This window comes from Rhododendron vialii, chromosome 2a, assembly GCF_030253575.1.
Source record: "Rhododendron vialii isolate Sample 1 chromosome 2a, ASM3025357v1".
Lineage (NCBI taxonomy): Eukaryota > Viridiplantae > Streptophyta > Magnoliopsida > Ericales > Ericaceae > Rhododendron > Rhododendron vialii.
This window is the reverse complement of record NC_080558.1, coordinates 46,617,747-46,636,969: the sequence shown is the minus strand read 5'-3', so window position 1 is coordinate 46,636,969 and position 19,223 is coordinate 46,617,747. Positions and strand designations below refer to the sequence as shown.

Genomic DNA, 19,223 nt, shown 5'->3' with positions numbered 1-19,223 from the left:
TGGGATTCTTGCCATCGCCAACTAAGCACATGTTAGCCATGTTAGCATTTTCCATTAGCCCCTTAGGCATTTTTCCGTCCAAGTTTGACGGAAAGGGTAACATTGAAATCTATTAGAAACTCGAAGGGTAAAATTGAAACAAAAAATTTTGTGAGGACGAAAATGAAACCGAGCCTATTTTGTAAGGACCATAAAAGTAGATAAGCCAAAATTGCAAAGGAAAACTGGTAGTCCACCATAATGTCCCTCTTAATCTCTCCCATCGTTGGTATCAAAGTCTATCAGTGTCCCTCAAAGTGTACGTTGTTCAGAAAGGGCCTCATTCATTCAAAATTGTGTAGCCATTGTTCCTTGCTTCCCTTCCCGCTATGTTCCTGTCATCCTGTGTGGATAATTGGAGATTGTGGACATTGTGAATAAACTTGTGCATATGTTTCTCTTTTATGCTTTGACTCTTTCCACAGCGGATTGCGTACAAATTCTTGGAAGTTCATGTATCCTGCCTTGAATGACGAATTTCCAATGTTGATAATTGTGTTATACTGTCATCTGATCAATTACTTGTCTAGTTGATATTGCTATTGCAAATCTTCGATGAGTATTGATCTTGTCCTTTCTAGTGGAATAGAATTGTAGACCTGTGGTTAGCCTTTTAATAGAGTTGCATGACTGCTTCTATCAATTGGATGGTCAGTTATATGATTAGGCTTTGTCTTGAGAATTCAAGAGCAGGTTTGATATTTTTGATTCTGAATAGAGTCAAAATGTGGAATTCTTGGGACCAATCGTGAAATTATAGGTACATAAATTGACCCATATTACTTATCACATGGCCCCATATTGTGGCTTTATCCTGTTATGTATTGTCCAACTATGTTGCATAAAGACTTTCTGATTTTAACTAATGGCCGTAACATTAGTACAACACATTTGTCTATTTAGCATGAAATTAAATACTTGGACACATATTTTTCACTTGCCAGGAACGTGTCGACCATGTTCGACACGTCTGCGATACGGAAACAAAAGACCCGGAAACAAGTCTGTGCTTCTTAGATTACAACCAACAATGAAAAACGTATCCAGCTAAAAGAAGTCAAAGTCCTTGTTGCGTTTTTCTTGATTCTCTTTGCACCATTGTTTCTCTTCTTTCAAATAAGACCAAACCCCTCGTGACAGATTTATGTTCACCTATTTTAATTAAGTTAAGACGAGGCGATTTACAACACAAGCAAGAATGGGTGTGTGGCAGCCAGAAAAATTAGAAAATCCTCACTGCATACTGGTTATTTGAATAACAAAATGGGGGACGAAACAAAACAAAACAAAAGGGGATAAGAACTGATTTTGGGTGCAGCAATCACATCAACACCATTTTCTTTATGAATTCTGATCAAGTGAGATAGGATGCAAACCTTTTTCCAAAAAAAATAATCCAAGAGAAGATGCAGCCCAATAACACAGGAATGAAAGCGTTGTAAGGAAGTCAAAATTCCTCGCATATCCTACTACAGACTTGAACAAACAAAACAGAGCACCAAGGGCTGATCTTTTCACTGGGGCAGCAGAATTACCATTAAAAAAAGCACTTGAAATCCACAGGAATCCAAACAAATGAAGTCAAAAACTACAAGAAGGTCGATGGATACTAGACTATTTGAGCTCAAGCTGCACCACTACCGAAGTGTTGCCCAATGATTTAAAAGTGTATACAATCTTGCAAGTCCTGGTCGCAAGCTATTAAAATCAAGTCATTTTCGTCATCTTTATACCTGACGTAGTAAGTTCCAGCTTCCAGGTTCAGTCTATTAGCCACTTCTTGCTGAAGTGCTACTAATCTAGATGGTAAAGACAACCGGAACTTTATCGTGTTATTTTCATATTTCGCCTTAATTGTCACTATATCCGCATCTTGGAATGCTGGATTTGTGTGAGCAACACTGTTTGAGGCTTGATTCAAAGGCAAATCAGAATTTAGACGTTGTCGGGTTTGTCCCTCGTTCTCAATAGGTGAGGGCTGAAAGGAACGGAACTTTTCTATGTTGCGAGGTGGCCACCGATCGATACCATAACCCCTACATACACGCTTCAATGTCGATACGCTAACTGCAAAACAAACAATTAGATAACAGAACAACCTTCTATACTTCCAAAAGCCCAACAATTTCCAAATGAAAAAGAGACCGTCTAGTTAAAAAATACAACGAGGACAACAAGCAAACTCAGTATTTCAAATTTTGGGAGTGTACTTTTACCTTGGAGTTTCTTTGCAGCATCGATACGGCTCTTTTTGGAATATTTAAGGATATCATCTAAAGAAACTTCAATTTGAACTCCTGTGTTCTTATGTTGCCTTTCTTGCATCTCTCTTGGGCCTCCTTCTGAACTAGTAACTGTAGACACCCCATTCTGGACTGTCCAGATAACGTTATTTGTCGATCTTATATTTCCCCAATGATGATTTTAGTCGAAAACAGTTTAAGGACAAAGGTGTGGTCGAGCTTTGAGCGTCCCGAACCTCTCTCAAACACCTTTCAAAACCCTTCAAACCAGAGCCAAACAGCCCCAGCAAAACCCAATTGGCATACGCCAGTGTCCTGGAGGCGTACGCCAGTCACCTGCCACGTGTCAGTCATCGACCAGTGGCCCATCTTGTACTGGCGCACGCCAGTTACTAGTGGCGCACGCCAGTTACTAGTGGCGCACGCCAGTCAAACCCAGTCAAATCAACTTTATCCAGCCACTTGGGCGGGACTTTTGTGCCACCCTGACGTCGGCCACAGTGTCCCTGATGACCGCTTTCGGCCAGGCCCGCTCCCCCTCTCTCCTACACCCCCCATCAAGGCAAGTCCCATGCATTTAATGCATGGGAGGCTCCAACCTTACCTTAAACAGCCAAACAGGGCCTTAGACCAGACTGATCTCAGTCACTCCCCCTCTATAAATACCCCCCTTGCATTCATTTGCAAGGGGTTGGCCTCATTAAGAAGCACAAAGCTTTCTTCACCTCTCTTCTTGCTCTTTATTTCTCTTCCTCCATTAAAAGAGAAAGTAGAACAACCCATCTCCATACACCCTGCTGACATACAGCCATCTTCTCAGCCTCCATCTTCAACCCATAAGCTCAATATCTCCTCCAAACCTCCATACAAAAAGGTATACCACCTTTACGTTCTTTTCTGTTTTCGATCCCTGAGGGGAGCCAGCAGGGCCCAGGCTAGTAAACAATACTAGTCCTGGCCTTGAAATGGCAAAAATGTGACAATCGTATCAGATACAACATGGCGCACGCCAGTATGTCTATGCCGTACGCCAGTAATGGAAGTATGGGCACAACTGGCGTGGGGATCATGGATCGTCATTCCTTTTGTTTTATCTTTCTGTCGATCACCTTAGCATGCTAATAACCGGTTTACTGCTTTCCATGTTTAGAACTGTTTAGTGGTAATATCCTATCTTTTTCATCTCTGCCATGTAAAGGCCTCTGGGATCCTTCTGGTCATGTTCCAGAACCCAGATGATGCAAAGCCAAACACTGGAATCAAAGGCAAAGTGGCGTACGGCAGTCATATACTGGCGTACGGCAGTAGGCTTCTGGGTCCAGTGACTGGCCCTTGCATCTGAAGCGTAAGCTAGGCCTATCTTATGTCCCACACTGTTTCGGGGTGTTCTGCTTTCTTTTATGGCCTAAAGCCACTCATTCTGTCTGTATTTGTGCATGTCCTGCTATATTAAACTGCGTGGTTTGCCCTGGGTGTGCGCTGGTCCTTTTCCAGAGCCCAGAGGGTTGCAAACAAAGACTGAGATATCCAACAAGTGGAGTACGCCAGTTTATATGTGGCGTGCGCAGGTTTTATCACCATGCAATGGCTCGACCAGTGCATGCTGGCAGAATCTGCTCACGTCACCTTGTGACAGCGTGCTGCAGTTTGCTCGGGATACTCAGTGCTTGTTCTCAATCTATATTTAAGCATCGCAATCAATCCATTCATATACATTTTGCTATAAATCACGACTTGTTACAGTGTTTTAATCCCCATTAGCTGTTCCCCCGCCCTAACTGGCTAAAAAATGACTAAATGAGAGAAAAATGCAAACGCTTTATAAAAATGCCTGAGTAGAGACCGATCTCCGGATTGGGCGAGAGGGGTGCCATAAAACCCTTCCCCTCTCGTAACATGGCTCCCGAACCTCAGATATCGAAGGTGACGACGGACCAGTCTACAAGCCTTTTTCAAAATCAAACAAACGTGGCAAAACGTTTTCGAGTTCGGTTCCTTGGGTGCATTCACCGCTAAAACCCGAGTGGCGACTCTGAATCAAGGCATTTCGCCGCGTCTTTCCAAACAAAAAGGGCCGCACCCGATTTTACAAATGAAATTTCCGGGGGCGCGTGCCCACAGTGGCGACTCCGCTGGGGACCATTGCGTTGATTGATATTTGGCGATTAATACATAATTGAACAATTCTCAAAAGCTTGTCAAAACAGCACGCTTCGCGCTACTAAAGAACGGAATGGTAACGTAACAGGATCTCAGCATCCGACCAATCCGAACTGGGGCTTTTACTATTGTTCTCTTGTGTAGTTTTCTCCAAATATCAATTAACAAAAGTGAGCCAAGCTTCAAAAGGCATTTGTTTTCAAAAGCGTTGTATCTCTCTCTCATTTGGTCATTCCTCGGCATTCTCCGTTCGTATCGATGGTTGGTCAGCCCCGTTGAGGTGTTTTGGGTAACCGGCACAGTTTACTGGAGCCCGGGGTCCTCGAACGCCCAACAACCTTGGACGATGATGAGTCGTACTACCGTTCGACCATTGCTTTGCTCTACGCGTTGCAATGGGAGGTATATCGCGGCTCTAGTCAGAGGAACCCCTTTAAGCCAAAACCGGCCTCTACAGCGCGTACAATGCATTAGAACCTTTCAACATAAGACAGGAACCCGCAGGGTAGGATTACTTGTTTCTAACCCCATATCCTGTCTATGTGTTACCGCTTTCCATATCGCATGCTTGTACATACATTCATGATCGTTTTGCGTAGGAGCATGCTAGGGCGGCTTTTAGGATGTCTTTTGTCGAGTCTGTCTTGCGCCCACTCGGCATTTGCCTTGGACCGATGACGAGTCGTGCATCTCGATGTTGCACGTTACCAGAATTTTCAAATCCTTAGTCAATGGAACTTCGGGAAGTCGATACTTCCTAAGTCCTTGTCTCAAACCCCATCGAGGTTTCAAACCGAAAACTAGGAACAACGGAGAAAATGGCATGATGCTTACACCACTCGGGTTAAAAGTGCTAATCACTTACACCAGGCTCCGGCACAGTGCTGCTTACGCCATTTCGGTTACGGTATCATGACATCTACACCGAGTTGTCCCAAAATCAAACTTTGAAACTTCGAGAAGGGAGAAAGTCAAAGACTTAGGCTGCTTTGGCATCCCTTAGTAACATTCGATTCAATCAAGGATACACCGTCGAAAAGAAAATCCGAGGATTCCATGGCAACTGTCCGAGTGGCGTGAAGCAGACTCCCCCTAGTTGTAGAGTCTAGGAGGACACCGACGACAATGACATGCGCATTGCATTCCTTCAAATTCTTTCAAAAGCTTGCTGCAGGAACGCCACTGAGTTCTCATTTACTTTACTGTCAAAAGCTCTAGGCCATTTCACTGAAGGAGAGAGCCAAACCTACTTGGGAGCGTCTGCCAGGGCTATTTCACTGTCACTTCCAAAGCCATATCGCCCTCCTCAATCATCAATCCAAAATGGCAGCACAAACAGAGCTGGCCGAGCTGAAGAGGTTTGTTCAAGAAATGAACCAGAAAATGGACAAACAAATGGCTATGGTCCAGGGATTGGTTGACCTCTTTACCACCATAGCCCCGTAGCCAGATATGGGGCTAATCAAGGAATCCTCTCAAGCTTACCACACTCCTGCAGTCGGAACCAAGCAGTGCTCGAAGGACATGTTCAAAGACCTGGTTGAGTTTCATGAAGCCAGGACTCACCCGAAGGGGAATGTTGAATCCTTGTTCAAAGCCAACGCCGAAAGGGAGGATATGCGCGACAAAGAAATCAATCCCAAAGGCAAAAGAGTGCATCATGTTCCTCAATCTGGTCGTCGGAACCCACCAAGGGCCTTCTCCCGCTTCTCCACACCTTTGTCCTCGGTTTATGAGAAGCTCCTCGAAGCTGGCTTCCTCAAGCCACTCCTTCCAACTCCTTCGCCTCGAACATTTCCGGCATCTTACAACCCAAACGCCTATTGTGCTTTCCATCAAATGCCCGGCCATCTCACCGATGCCTGCTTCCGCCTTCGACATGAAATTCAAAATCTCATTGACAATGGCACCATTCAAGCTCCACTCCCATCAAAGCCCAACGTCATATCCAACTTCATGCTCCAACACGGTTCAAACCCATGTGTTAACCAGATATCCATCAACTCTACTCAAATCAACTCAAGCTCCACTCAAATCAAACCTAGCTCCACCATATTCAACCCAACCCTTTTCATTAGCCCAGAAAATCAAACCAAGCCAATTTTGTCTCCCCCATCCGAACCCGAGGTTAACCTGATGGCCATAGGTGCAATCGAGGTCCTTACCGCCGATACCTGGGTTGACAGTGATGAGCAGTCTACAAAGGAGGAACTCAAGAGGAAGCTTAATCAATCAAAGGAGAAAACGGACTGGCTTGGATCCTTCAATCATGAGAATTTGGGGCTGTTGTTCAAGGAGTTCTCTCAAGTGGGTTTGGACGAAGAAGCTGAAGAAACCGAAGTGCTATTGCTTGAGCCTGTTGTCCTCTAGCTCCCACCTCTCTGCAAGGAAGTCAAGGGTAACTATAAAAGTTGCATTTTCAAATCGCGTCTCTTTTGCATTGACATTTTCGAGTCTGAGTCTGACGCAGTGTCTGTCAAGTCGTCTAAGTCTAGCTCTGAGTCGGAGCTCGTGCCTCTTGGCCCTCCATGTCGTCGCTTCTATTCTCAATTTGAGTCTTTTTGCTGTACTTGGCAACCCCGAGGGTTCTTATGATATGCATTATCCTGCTTTTAAGTACTTTGCTGGCTTTTGAATAAACCGTGTCGACCCCGACGACGAAGGGATAGATTTCGATGGGATCATCCCCAAGGAAATGTGTTCCCTCGCCGAAAGGGAAGACGAAAGGCATGCTTAGCCTCTAAAAAGAAGAAGTAATTTCAAATAAACTTGAAAGATGGGGCAGACCCCCGGATGGTTCAAATTGGTTCAACGCTATCCCCATAAGAGTATTGCGCCCGTTCAGACTTGTTCAAAGAATTCAACAATACCTTGGCATGGTCTCACAAAGACATGCCTGGCGTTGATCATGGGATAAAGAAATATCAAATTCCCGGCTACTGGATGCCAAGCCAGAAAGCAGCAGCTCAGAAGGCTCCAGGCCTCGTACCATACGCAAAACAGTAACAACAGCATTCCATCAAGCGCACATTATAAGGGTGCAAAAATGGCCTGGAGCGAGGCATTTCCAATTATAGCAGTCAGGACCCTTTCACTATCAAAGCCGTTCTATCTGGGGCTACAATCAAAGATCATCGACCTTGACGATAGCACATCAATACCTCGGTCAACATGGATCAACACAAGTGTTGCTTTTTCCTGAGAGAAGCTCGTTGGACTGAAAACCCCAAGGGTGGGCAGTTCCAAGCAAAAGTTAGAGCAGCCTGCTAGACCGAAAACCTATGAAGGCGGTCTAGGCAAAAGTTGGCAAAAAGTCGAAAGCTCGCTAGACCGAAAACCTGAAAAGGCGGTACTAGGCAAAAGTTAGAGCATAAAAGGAGAGGTAGAACACACGAGTGAACCTTTGCCTGAACTACGTTTTGACCTGATTCCCAGAAAGGGATACGTAGGCAGTCTCTTTTCGAGGCTCGGTCATACTTTATCAATTGGATCCAAGGTTGACGTTTTGGTGCACATCAAGGGTCAGGAAAGGTCGAGAACAAGACAAGCCGAAGTACTGACTGATAGGCTGAAGTCTATTGATTCATTGGAGAATCAGAAGGGGGAAGCCATTCGTCTTTCAAGTTTAATGCAAACTGCTATTTCAATTTTAAAGCTGAGCAAAAGCCTTAAAATATTTTGAAGCATAAAAAAACAGAACGAAATGCTTATGAGGCCTAACGGCTCACAGTTTATTCTAAGTTCAGCAAACGTTTATTTTAAGCGGCTGCAGCAGCTTTGCAATCTCGCGCGCTAGTTTGAGGCTCACACGCACTCGTACAAAAGTGATGCGCGTTGATCTCAAGCATGCGCGCGCTTCTTCATTTCCTGCATCAGACAGCAGTAGGCAGCCATCACGCCTAACAAAGATTTTTGGCCGCTCGGGGGCACATTTCAAATTCAAAGCACCTCAAATCTCGTTGAAGGGGCTTTTACCAAGTCTTGTCATGCTGTGCGAGTCATATGGTCCTAATGTGGCTGCACAGGGGTGTCGGTGTCAGTCCGGGCCTATATGAGTCATCATTTGTGTCTTTTGTCCATCTTTGCGACACTTTTCAAGTTTCTCAATCCATTGTCATGTCAGGATGTTTTTTCTAATTTTACCGATTTGTACGGGTCAATGTACATTTATTGGATCTTATGCAAGTGTCAGTTTCACCTGTCTAAGGGATACTGTGAATTTTGGCACATTAATGCCCAAAATTTCATTGTTTTCCATATGTTTAGGAGTCCGTGACATATCCGGGGCTCTTCTTCCTTTCTCATTTGAGCTAGGCGAGTCTGTACATATGTGTGTGTTTGTCGATTCAGTTCGCTTGTCAATGCAAATTAGATATTAGTGATTGGTTTATGCATTCTTTTAGACATTCTCAAAAGAGAGTCAAATAAACTGAAAAATGCAATTTACATTGCTACTCTACCATCTGTGGTCCACAAGCAGTGGAGTCTTGTGAGCAGCGAGGGCATGTCGGCTCAAGGCCAATTAAAGCTTATCTATGGGGCTCATCCGCCCCAGCATCAAAGAAAAGGGGTACGTCGACCCAATGCCACTCCTAAATGTCAACTGAGGCATGCTGGCCCGCTCAACGTCTATCTAGAAGCACGTCTCAGAAGCAAAGGACAGTGAAGTAAAGAGGCTCAATGGTAGTCCTCAGTGGTAGAGCTCAGCCTCGTTCTTGTCGTTGTCGTCACTCTTGATCTCTTTGAAGTACCTGGGGCTCCTATCCCATCCGCCTCTTTTGAGGGGGCTTTCGCTGATGGACTATTTCTCTCTCACTCTCTCTTAATCTCTCGGACTTCTCTCTCTGGGCCTCTAAAAAACTCTTTGGCGCGAGCCACCCTTTCTATGGGCCTTTCTTTCAACTGCACACCTCTAGCCACTGGTTATCTATTGCTCTCGTGTCTCTGAGCTGTGGCTAAGGTGACAGTACTGCTTTGTGTAACTCTTGTTTATGTGGCCATCCTAGGCCATCAATCCTCTAAAGGCCGCCCTAGTCTGCCCTTGCATTTTCAATTTATGCATTCAATTTCGTACATATCACTGCATATTGTATATCAACTGTTGAAAACAGGGAAAATCTATCCAGCGTCAAAGCATGCCTGTCCAGTATCGAAAGCAACAAGTAATCAGGATTTTGGGGGTTCATACCTGGGATCTAGTCACTACTGGAACTGGAGCCGAAGCTGCTGCTCTGGGAAAGTGCAATTGTAAGGGGGGTGCCACATGTTGTTCTCCCTATCCATTTCTCCATGGCAAATGTCAAGCACACAGCCTCACTGTCCCACTCCACTAGCACTTGGAGCACACTTTGGCAATCAGAATACAATTCAAAGCAGCAATGGCTTGTGCTACCCATTTCAATCAAATCAACGGCGATCAGCCATGTCGTCCTTCTCAATCAAATCAACGACGATCAGCCATGTCGTCCTTCTCAATCAAATCAACGACGATTAGCCATGTTGTCCTTCTCAATCAAATCAACGACGATTAGCCATGTCGTCCTTCTCAATCAAATCAACGACGATCAGCCATGTCGTCCCTCCCAAATCAAATCAATGACGATCAGCCATGTCGTCCCTCTCAATCAAATCAACGGCGATCAGCCATGTCGTCCTTCTCAATCAAATCAACGACGATCAGCCATGTCGTCCTTCTCAATCAAATCAACGACGATCAGCCATGTCGTCCCTCTCAATCAAATCAACGGCGATCAGCCATGTCGTCCTTCTCAATCAAATCAACGATGATCAGCCATGTCGTCCCTCTCAATCAAATCAACGATGATCAGCCATGTCATCCCTCTCAATCAAATCAACGACGATTAGCCATGTCGTCCTTCTCAATCAAATCAACGACGATCAGCCATGTCATCCCTCTCAATCGAATCAACGACGATCAGCCATGTCGTCCCTCTCAATCAAATCAACGGCGATCAGCCATGTCGTCCTTCTCAATCAAATCAACGACGATCAGCCATGTCATCCCTCTCAATCAAATCAACGACGATTAGCCATGTCGTCCTTCTCAATCAAATCAACGACGATCAGCCATGTCGTCCTTCTCAATCAAATCAACGACGATCAGCCATGTCGTCCCTCTCAATCAAATCAACGGCGATCAGCCATGTCGTCCTTCTCAATCAAATCAACGATGATCAGCCATGTCGTCCCTCTCAATCAAATCAACGATGATCAGCCATGTCGTCCCTCTCAATCAAATCAACGACGATCAGCCATGTTGTCCTATCGTCTTTTCAATCAATCAACAATGATCAGAATATCGTCTTTTCAATCAATCAACGATGGTTCAACGAGTCGTCCTTCCGTGATGACCCACCGTCTCAAATCAACGATGGTTCAACGAGTCGTCTTCAGTGATGACCCACCGTCTCAAATCAACGATGGTTCAACGAGTCGTCTTCAGTGATGACCCACCGTCTCAAATCAACGATGGTTTAACGAGTCGTCCTTCAACGATGACCCACCGTCTCAAATCAACGATGGTTTAACGAGTCGTCCTTCAACGATGACCCACCGTCTCAAATCAACGATGGTTCAACGAGTCGTCCTTCAACGATGACCCACCGTCTCAAATCAACGATGGTTCAACGAGTCGTCCTTCAACGATGACCCACCGTCTCAAATCAACGATGGTTCAACGAGTCGTCCTCAACGATGACCCACCGTCTCAAATCAACGATGGTTCAACGAGTCGTCCTTCAGTGATGACCCACCGTCTCAAATCAACGATGGTTTAATGAGTCGTCCTTCAGTGATGACCCACCGTCTCAAATCAACGATGGTTCAACGAGTCGTCCTTCAGTGATGACCCATCGTCTCAAATCAACGATGGTTTAACGAGTCGTCCTTCAGTGATGACCCACCGTCTCAAATCAACGATGGTTCAACGAGTCGTCCTCAACGATGACCCACCGTCTCAAATCAACGATGGTTCAACGAGTCGTCCTTCAGTGATGACCCACCGTCTCAAATCAACGATGGTTCAACGAGTCGTCCTTCAGTGATGACCCACCGTCTCAAATCAACGATGGTTTAACGAGTCGTCCTTCAGTGATGACCCACCGTCTCAAATCAACGATGGTTCAACGAGTCGTCCTCAACGATGACCCACCGTCTCAAATCAACGATGGTTCAACGAGTCGTCCTCAACGATGACCCACCGTCTCAAATCAACGATGGTTCAACGAGTCGTCCTTCAGTGATGACCCACCGTCTCAAATCAACGATGGTTCAACGAGTCGTCCTTCAGTGATGACCCACCGTCTCAAATCAACGATGGTTTAACGAGTCGTCCTTCAGTGATGACCCACCGTCTCAAATCAACGATGGTTCAACGAGTCGTCCTCACCGATGACCCACCGTCTCAAATCAACGATGGTTCAACGAGTCGTCCTTCAGGGATGACCCACCGTCTCAAATCAACGATGGTTCAACGAGTCGTCCTTCAACGATGACCCACCGTCTCAAATCAACGATGGTTCAACGAGTCATCCTCAACGATGATCCATCATCCATGTTCAACGATGGTCCATCCATTCTGTATGACTACCTCTATTTCAGACCAGCTTAGAGCACATTTTCCAGCAGTCCTATTGCTCTGTCTCGGATGGTCCTTGATAAGGAGATTGGCTCTGATTCCCAACAGATGGAATTTAACCTCCCTGACGCGACCTACCCGTGATTGTTGGAGTTCTTTGTGTGCCGGATAAGGTTTGGTCCCCAACAACGTTCATCATTCCGCGATTAAACCATTTCCCCAAGCAGAGTCAAATCAACGACGGTCTGCCCGTCCAACTCTCAACTCAACGACGGTTTGCCCGTCCACTTTCAAATCAAACGAGCGACGGTTTGCCCGTCCAAATTCAAATCAACGACGATCCACCAGTCCAAATCCAAATCAACGACGGTCCATCCGTCCAAAATCAAATCAACGACGATCCACTCGTCCAAATCCAAATCAACGACGGTCCATCCGTCCAAATTCAAATCAACGACGATCCACCAGTCCAAATTTAAATCAACGACGATCGACTCGTCCAATTTCAGATCAACGACGATCTATCCGTCCAATTTCAAATCAACGACGATCCGCTCGTCCAATTTCAAATCAACGACGATCTTCTCGTCCAATTTCAAATCAACGACGATCTATCCGTCCAATTTCAAATCAACGACGATCTATCTGTCCAATTTCAAATCAACGACGATCCACTCGTCCAATCTCGAATCAACGACGATCCACTCGTCCAAATTCAAATCAACGACGATCCACTCGTCCAATCTCAAATCAACGACGATCCACTCGTCCAATTTCAAATCAACGACAATCTTCTCATTCCAAATCAACGACGATCTATCCGTCCCACAATCTGCTGTCCCCAACAGAATCGGTGCTTCTAAAAAAGGATCATTCCCCAGGAGAGTCCACATTTCTGTGATCTGTCTATCAAAAACAGCAAAGCGGCGGTCTATCCGCCCCAGCGTCGAATCAAACAGGTTCTTCAAGTTTCTTGCATTCTGGATAGCCTTGAAGAGGGTGTCTAGAAAACCTTTGACGTTACTTGTCTTCAGTCAATGGTGCGTCAAGTGCCGTCAAAGGGGGGCTTCTGTAGACACCCCATTCTGGACTGTCCAGATAACGTTATTTGTCGATCTTATATTTCCCCAATGATGATTTTAGTCGAAAACAGTTTAAGGACAAAGGTGTGGTCGAGCTTTGAGCGTCCCGAACCTCTCTCAAACACCTTTCAAAACCCTTCAAACCAGAGCCAAACAGCCCCAGCAAAACCCAATTGGCATACGCCAGTGTCCTGGAGGCGTACGCCAGTCACCTGCCACGTGTCAGTCATCGACCAGTGGCCCATCTTGTACTGGCGCACGCCAGTTACTAGTGGCGCACGCCAGTCAAACCCAGTCAAATCAACTTTATCCAGCCACTTGGGCGGGACTTTTGTGCCACCCTGACGTCGGCCACAGTGTCCCTGATGACCGCTTTCGGCCAGGCCCGCTCCCCCTCTCTCCTACACCCCCCATCAAGGCAAGTCCCATGCATTTAATGCATGGGAGGCTCCAACCTTACCTTAAACAGCCAAACAGGGCCTTAGACCAGACTGATCTCAGTCACTCCCCCTCTATAAATACCCCCCTTGCATTCATTTGCAAGGGGTTGGCCTCATTAAGAAGCACAAAGCTTTCTTCACCTCTCTTCTTGCTCTTTATTTCTCTTCCTCCATTAAAAGAGAAAGTAGAACAACCCATCTCCATACACCCTGCTGACATACAGCCATCTTCTCAGCCTCCATCTTCAACCCATAAGCTCAATATCTCCTCCAAACCTCCATACAAAAAGGTATACCACCTTTACGTTCTTTTCTGTTTTCGATCCCTGAGGGGAGCCAGCAGGGCCCAGGCTAGTAAACAATACTAGTCCTGGCCTTGAAATGGCAAAAATGTGACAATCGTATCAGATACAACATGGCGCACGCCAGTATGTCTATGCCGTACGCCAGTAATGGAAGTATGGGCACAACTGGCGTGGGGATCATGGATCGTCATTCCTTTTGTTTTATCTTTCTGTCGATCACCTTAGCATGCTAATAACCGGTTTACTGCTTTCCATGTTTAGAACTGTTTAGTGGTAATATCCTATCTTTTTCATCTCTGCCATGTAAAGGCCTCTGGGATCCTTCTGGTCATGTTCCAGAACCCAGATGATGCAAAGCCAAACACTGGAATCAAAGGCAAAGTGGCGTACGGCAGTCATATACTGGCGTACGGCAGTAGGCTTCTGGGTCCAGTGACTGGCCCTTGCATCTGAAGCGTAAGCTAGGCCTATCTTATGTCCCACACTGTTTCGGGGTGTTCTGCTTTCTTTTATGGCCTAAAGCCACTCATTCTGTCTGTATTTGTGCATGTCCTGCTATATTAAACTGCGTGGTTTGCCCTGGGTGTGCGCTGGTCCTTTTCCAGAGCCCAGAGGGTTGCAAACAAAGACTGAGATATCCAACAAGTGGAGTACGCCAGTTTATATGTGGCGTGCGCAGGTTTTATCACCATGCAATGGCTCGACCAGTGCATGCTGGCAGAATCTGCTCACGTCACCTTGTGACAGCGTGCTGCAGTTTGCTCGGGATACTCAGTGCTTGTTCTCAATCTATATTTAAGCATCGCAATCAATCCATTCATATACATTTTGCTATAAATCACGACTTGTTACAGTGTTTTAATCCCCATTAGCTGTTCCCCCGCCCTAACTGGCTAAAAAATGACTAAATGAGAGAAAAATGCAAACGCTTTATAAAAATGCCTGAGTAGAGACCGATCTCCGGATTGGGCGAGAGGGGTGCCATAAAACCCTTCCCCTCTCGTAACATGGCTCCCGAACCTCAGATATCGAAGGTGACGACGGACCAGTCTACAAGCCTTTTTCAAAATCAAACAAACGTGGCAAAACGTTTTCGAGTTCGGTTCCTTGGGTGCATTCACCGCTAAAACCCGAGTGGCGACTCTGAATCAAGGCATTTCGCCGCGTCTTTCCAAACAAAAAGGGCCGCACCCGATTTTACAAATGAAATTTCCGGGGGCGCGTGCCCACAGTAACCACAACGATGTTTCGTTCTGCAATGACAACATTCTGTGCATTTTTTGAAGGATCCATTGACAGCTGATCACATGAATCTAGTTGCATCGTCACTTCTCCATTCTGCAAGGCTTCAAGACTAGGCAAAATGTAGTTTTGATCTTTACTAACGACATTCGTTCCACTGTGTATGGCACTCGTTGATGCCTGATCCAGTTGACGTAGCTGCAACATCACTCCTCCACCCTTAGCTTGGATCTTTTGAACAGAATGAAGTTTTCAGCAATTAAAAGTAAAAGGATGAACGAAGTATAAAAATTAACGGTCAAAGTTTTACACAAACTATAAATTTAAGTAGGCAAAGCCTATTAAAAGAGGTTTGATATCAATATCTATTTCAAACATATTCATGTCAAATGATGAACAATACTTTTCTCAGTAGTGGGTACCCTTGTTGAGATAGCTCCTTTCCAGTTTTTGAAAAAAAGAACATATCCAATTTTGGCATTTCTAGGTCCATCCAGAGCTCAATTTGATTGTTGAGAAGATTAGCCAAGAGAAAAATTATGTGCGACGTGATTTAGAACACATTTATATCCAAACAAATACACATACACTAGATTGAAGCCCATTTATTTGAAGATTAAATATGCTTTGATCAGTTTTTGATCAATATTCAAGAAAATTGGGCAGCTAATACTTCTTCATAAGCTCTACACAATGAACTGTTTAAATTATCAAAATGAGTCCGGGATAGACGCATGCAATTCGGAAGAAGTGAACCTTTTCCAGCCGACGTAATCTCCGGCGGTCTATCTCCTCCTGATAGCGCTTGATGCCGGCCCTCATCTTCACCCCACCGTCAGGCAAATTGGGACCAACCGCTTTCAACGTGCGCCGGAACTTTGCGATGGCCTCCTCAAGCTCTCTGTCCCTCATTTTTCGGAGCTCTTCCCTCTGCTTCTGCTCCACGTCGTCGACGATAGTGGTGGCCAACTCCGGAAGGGGCGGCTCGTCCTCGTTGTCCTGACGGGGTAACAGTATTTCAAAATCGAGGGGAATCAATAGGGAAAAGACAAAAAAAAAAAAAGCCTTTCATACCTAACTTTCATAAATTATTACTAGTATTTATGAAAGTTGAATTCCAGATGAGACCAACATTAAGGGGACGAGGGAATAGAAAAGAAGCATAGTTGAGAAAAATCAACTTAAATAATCTTTCAAGCTAAAGTGACGCAGCGGAATCAACAAAGAAATTAGTTGCGTACTAATCAAAACGAGATAGAACTCGAATCTAAGAGCGAGACAAAGTCTGAATAATATTGATGAAAAATTTTAAAAGTTAAATAATTGAAGAGATTACGGCCCTTTTTATAAAACCCTAACTCTAAAAATCCTACTGTAAAATAAATTTTAAATCATGCCAAACAAGTAGCATTAAAGAAAAGATATTTTCTAATTAATTAAAATAAAATACTAATTTTTGTAAACTAAGAATTCTAATAAAGCTAAAAATAAAAATTAAACTGAATACGGAAAGTTAATAATTCTAACCTAAACGAAAATATTCCTAGTCAAAATTTTATTCTAAAACAAAAAAAATAAAATACAAAAATCCTTCGTCATAAAGCTGAAAGATAATGCATCATCTCGTGCCCAACAACCAATAAAGTAGTTAAAAAAAAAAAAAAGGGACGGGGAGGAAAGAAAAATGAATGTTAACAAGAAATTCGAAAATGCCTGGATTATTGACAAACCTGAAAAATGTCATACATTTGGCCGAGGAAAGATTTGTGACGCAAAACAGGAAACATGAAGCACAGAGACACAATCTCAAGAACACCAACACAGGCGTGGCTGGAATGGTCGAACACTGGCCCAGCCCAAGATGATCCAATCTTGCAACGTAAAGCAAGGTCGCGTTGTGGATACTCTTTAAGAGAGTAATACATGACATCCGGAGTGGATTCGGGGAATTGATTAAGGAAGACACGGCCAGGAAGCCCAAGTAGTTCTTCTGCACACTCTGCATCTGCGTAGAAGGAGTTATTATATTCCCTACATATCCCCATCCTGTACTCACAAAGCCTATTTCTCGCATCCGAGGCATATGATGTTGTACCAAGAGCAAAAGGTTGGAATTGAGTTGTAAGTAAAGTCCGCCCCTCGGACGTTTTTGTGGCTGCCCAAAATTGAACTAGGTGCCAACCAAGTTCATCCTTGGATATCAATTTTTGGAGAGCATTTCTGACTAAGTCCGCAAAATTATCTGTAAATGAAAATTGAGGTTGAGCCCACACAAAAAAAAAAAAAAAGGACGAAGAAATAAGAAAGCAAAAGAAAGACTGAGAGAGAGAGAGAGAGAGAGAGAGAGAGAGGACTTGCCGAGAGAGAGAGAGGACTTGCCGAGTTGGGTCTGGTGGTCTCGTTGGCTCCAGAAAACCCATCCAAAAGTCGGACGCCCATACAAATCTGGAAGATCTGCTTCAAATCGCGACCAATTGAGTTGTTCCTTTCGTATGTATTCCTTGAAATCAGGAGGGAAATGGTCCTCCTCCTCAACTCCAAGGAGGATTGTATGGGCATCATGGACACTTCCGTCTATGGGCATCTTCTTCAAATTTTGCAGAGATACCGATCAAAAAATGAACTCAGTTGCCCCCCTCATCACACACCCTATTAACTTTCCTCTTTCAATATTATAAAAAATTGGTACATAGTTCACTGTACAGAACTTGTAATCCAGTTATTCCACTTCTAATCTTTATAACGTCTCTAATCCATTAATACATAGTTTAGTAAGGCTTTAAGAGTGTCTCCAATCCTTACCCTTATCCTTCCTCAAGGGTCAAATTTTTAAAAAAATTATTTTTGGGTAGAAGCATCTCCAATAACAAAATCCTATTTTGACCCAAATTTATCATTTTCTAAAAACCCAGTGGCATTCATATAAATAAGACAAGAGAGAATCCTCAAATCAGCAGCTCCAACGCTGCTCCGGGGAAACTCCGAACGTCTCACATGCAGGTTGGAAGAGATGAGGTGGAAGTCATTGTGGCCGCTTTTCGATGAGTTGCAGCAGAGGGAGATGTCGGCACCGTTGAGCTTGAAAGCATCGCGGAGCGAATCGAAAAAGCTCAGGCATGACTAGGTTTCGAGACATGAAAATACAATGAGGTGTGGGTGTGAATATGTATCTATAATGAGAGAGAGAGAGAGAGAGAGAGAGAGAGAGAGAGAGAGAGAGAGATGATTCTGGTTTGTCTCAAATTTGGGAAATAAAATGGGTAAAATCAAAAAATGGGCAAGGGTTTGGGTTATGATTGGAGATGAGTTTTTGATAATTTTACCTAAATTTTGAGTTTGGGTCTTAAAATGGGTCAAGACTGGAGATGCTCTAAGTCCACTTCATTTAAAAAATAAATTAAACAAAGACAAAAATGTCATCCTATATAAGCTGTCATATAAAGAGAAACCAAAAACAAATTTGGAGCACAGCCTCCTCTCTCTCTTTCTCTCTCTCACACACACACTGAACCTGCAGAGCTTCGAGTGATGGGAGCATCAACGGAATGGTCCACCAGGATCGTCGCCCACAACCTCACTGGCAACAGTTTTGATCCTTCGAGAGCTCTTGTCAAGAAATCCCAAATCAACCTCTTTCGATGCTCGAGTATTGTTGGGGTTGGGTTCTTCTCTCTCTTGTTGCCGTTGGAGAAAAGTCATGGACAGCTGCCATAAGTTTTGGCTAGCTCGGCCGTGGACTTATCGGGCTTGTCACCCAGATTGAAGGTTGCCGGTGACCAGTAGCAGAGCCGGCCCCGGCGGAAGCCGATGCAGAATAGAAATTGAAATAATTTAATAAATAGCATTCTTTAGTTTTCCTTATTTTGATTTTAATAATTTTATTAGGGAGTTTCAATTTGATGAATAAGTGTTCTAAGAGTATCCGCAATAGTAATAATCAAAACTAATAACCAAAATGTCTCACGTCAGCATTTGATTATCCATTTAGTCTATAATCAAGCTTAACAACATTTACCTCCACATTAGTTATTTTTGCATTCCTAATAAAAAAAAATTCCACAATACACAATGCACATTTGTCTAATCGCAAACGAGTTCCAATCACGCACACAACC

General features: G+C 44.3%; 1 protein-coding gene and 1 long non-coding RNA gene across 2 annotated transcripts in view; one reads left to right on the top strand and one right to left on the bottom strand.

The window, feature by feature from the left end:
- LOC131317991 (uncharacterized) overlaps window positions 1-17,470 on the top strand; it is an 81,341-nt gene extending 63,871 nt beyond the window's left edge. Inside the window, exons 2-3 of the long non-coding RNA XR_009197462.1 lie at window positions 17,188-17,352; window positions 17,448-17,470. This is a non-coding gene — a long non-coding RNA (uncharacterized LOC131317991). The remainder of the gene's footprint in view (window positions 1-17,187; window positions 17,353-17,447) is intronic.
- On the bottom strand, window positions 1,100-2,388 carry LOC131317982 (protein NLP3-like). Its single transcript, XM_058347732.1, has 2 exons — window positions 2,256-2,388; window positions 1,100-2,106 (listed from the first exon to the last, which is right to left on the bottom strand). Exons 1-2 carry the CDS (start codon window positions 2,362-2,364, stop codon window positions 1,700-1,702), a joined length of 516 nt encoding a protein of 171 aa, XP_058203715.1. The 5' UTR covers window positions 2,365-2,388; the 3' UTR covers window positions 1,100-1,699.
- Window positions 17,471-19,223: the final 1,753 nt, after the last annotated feature.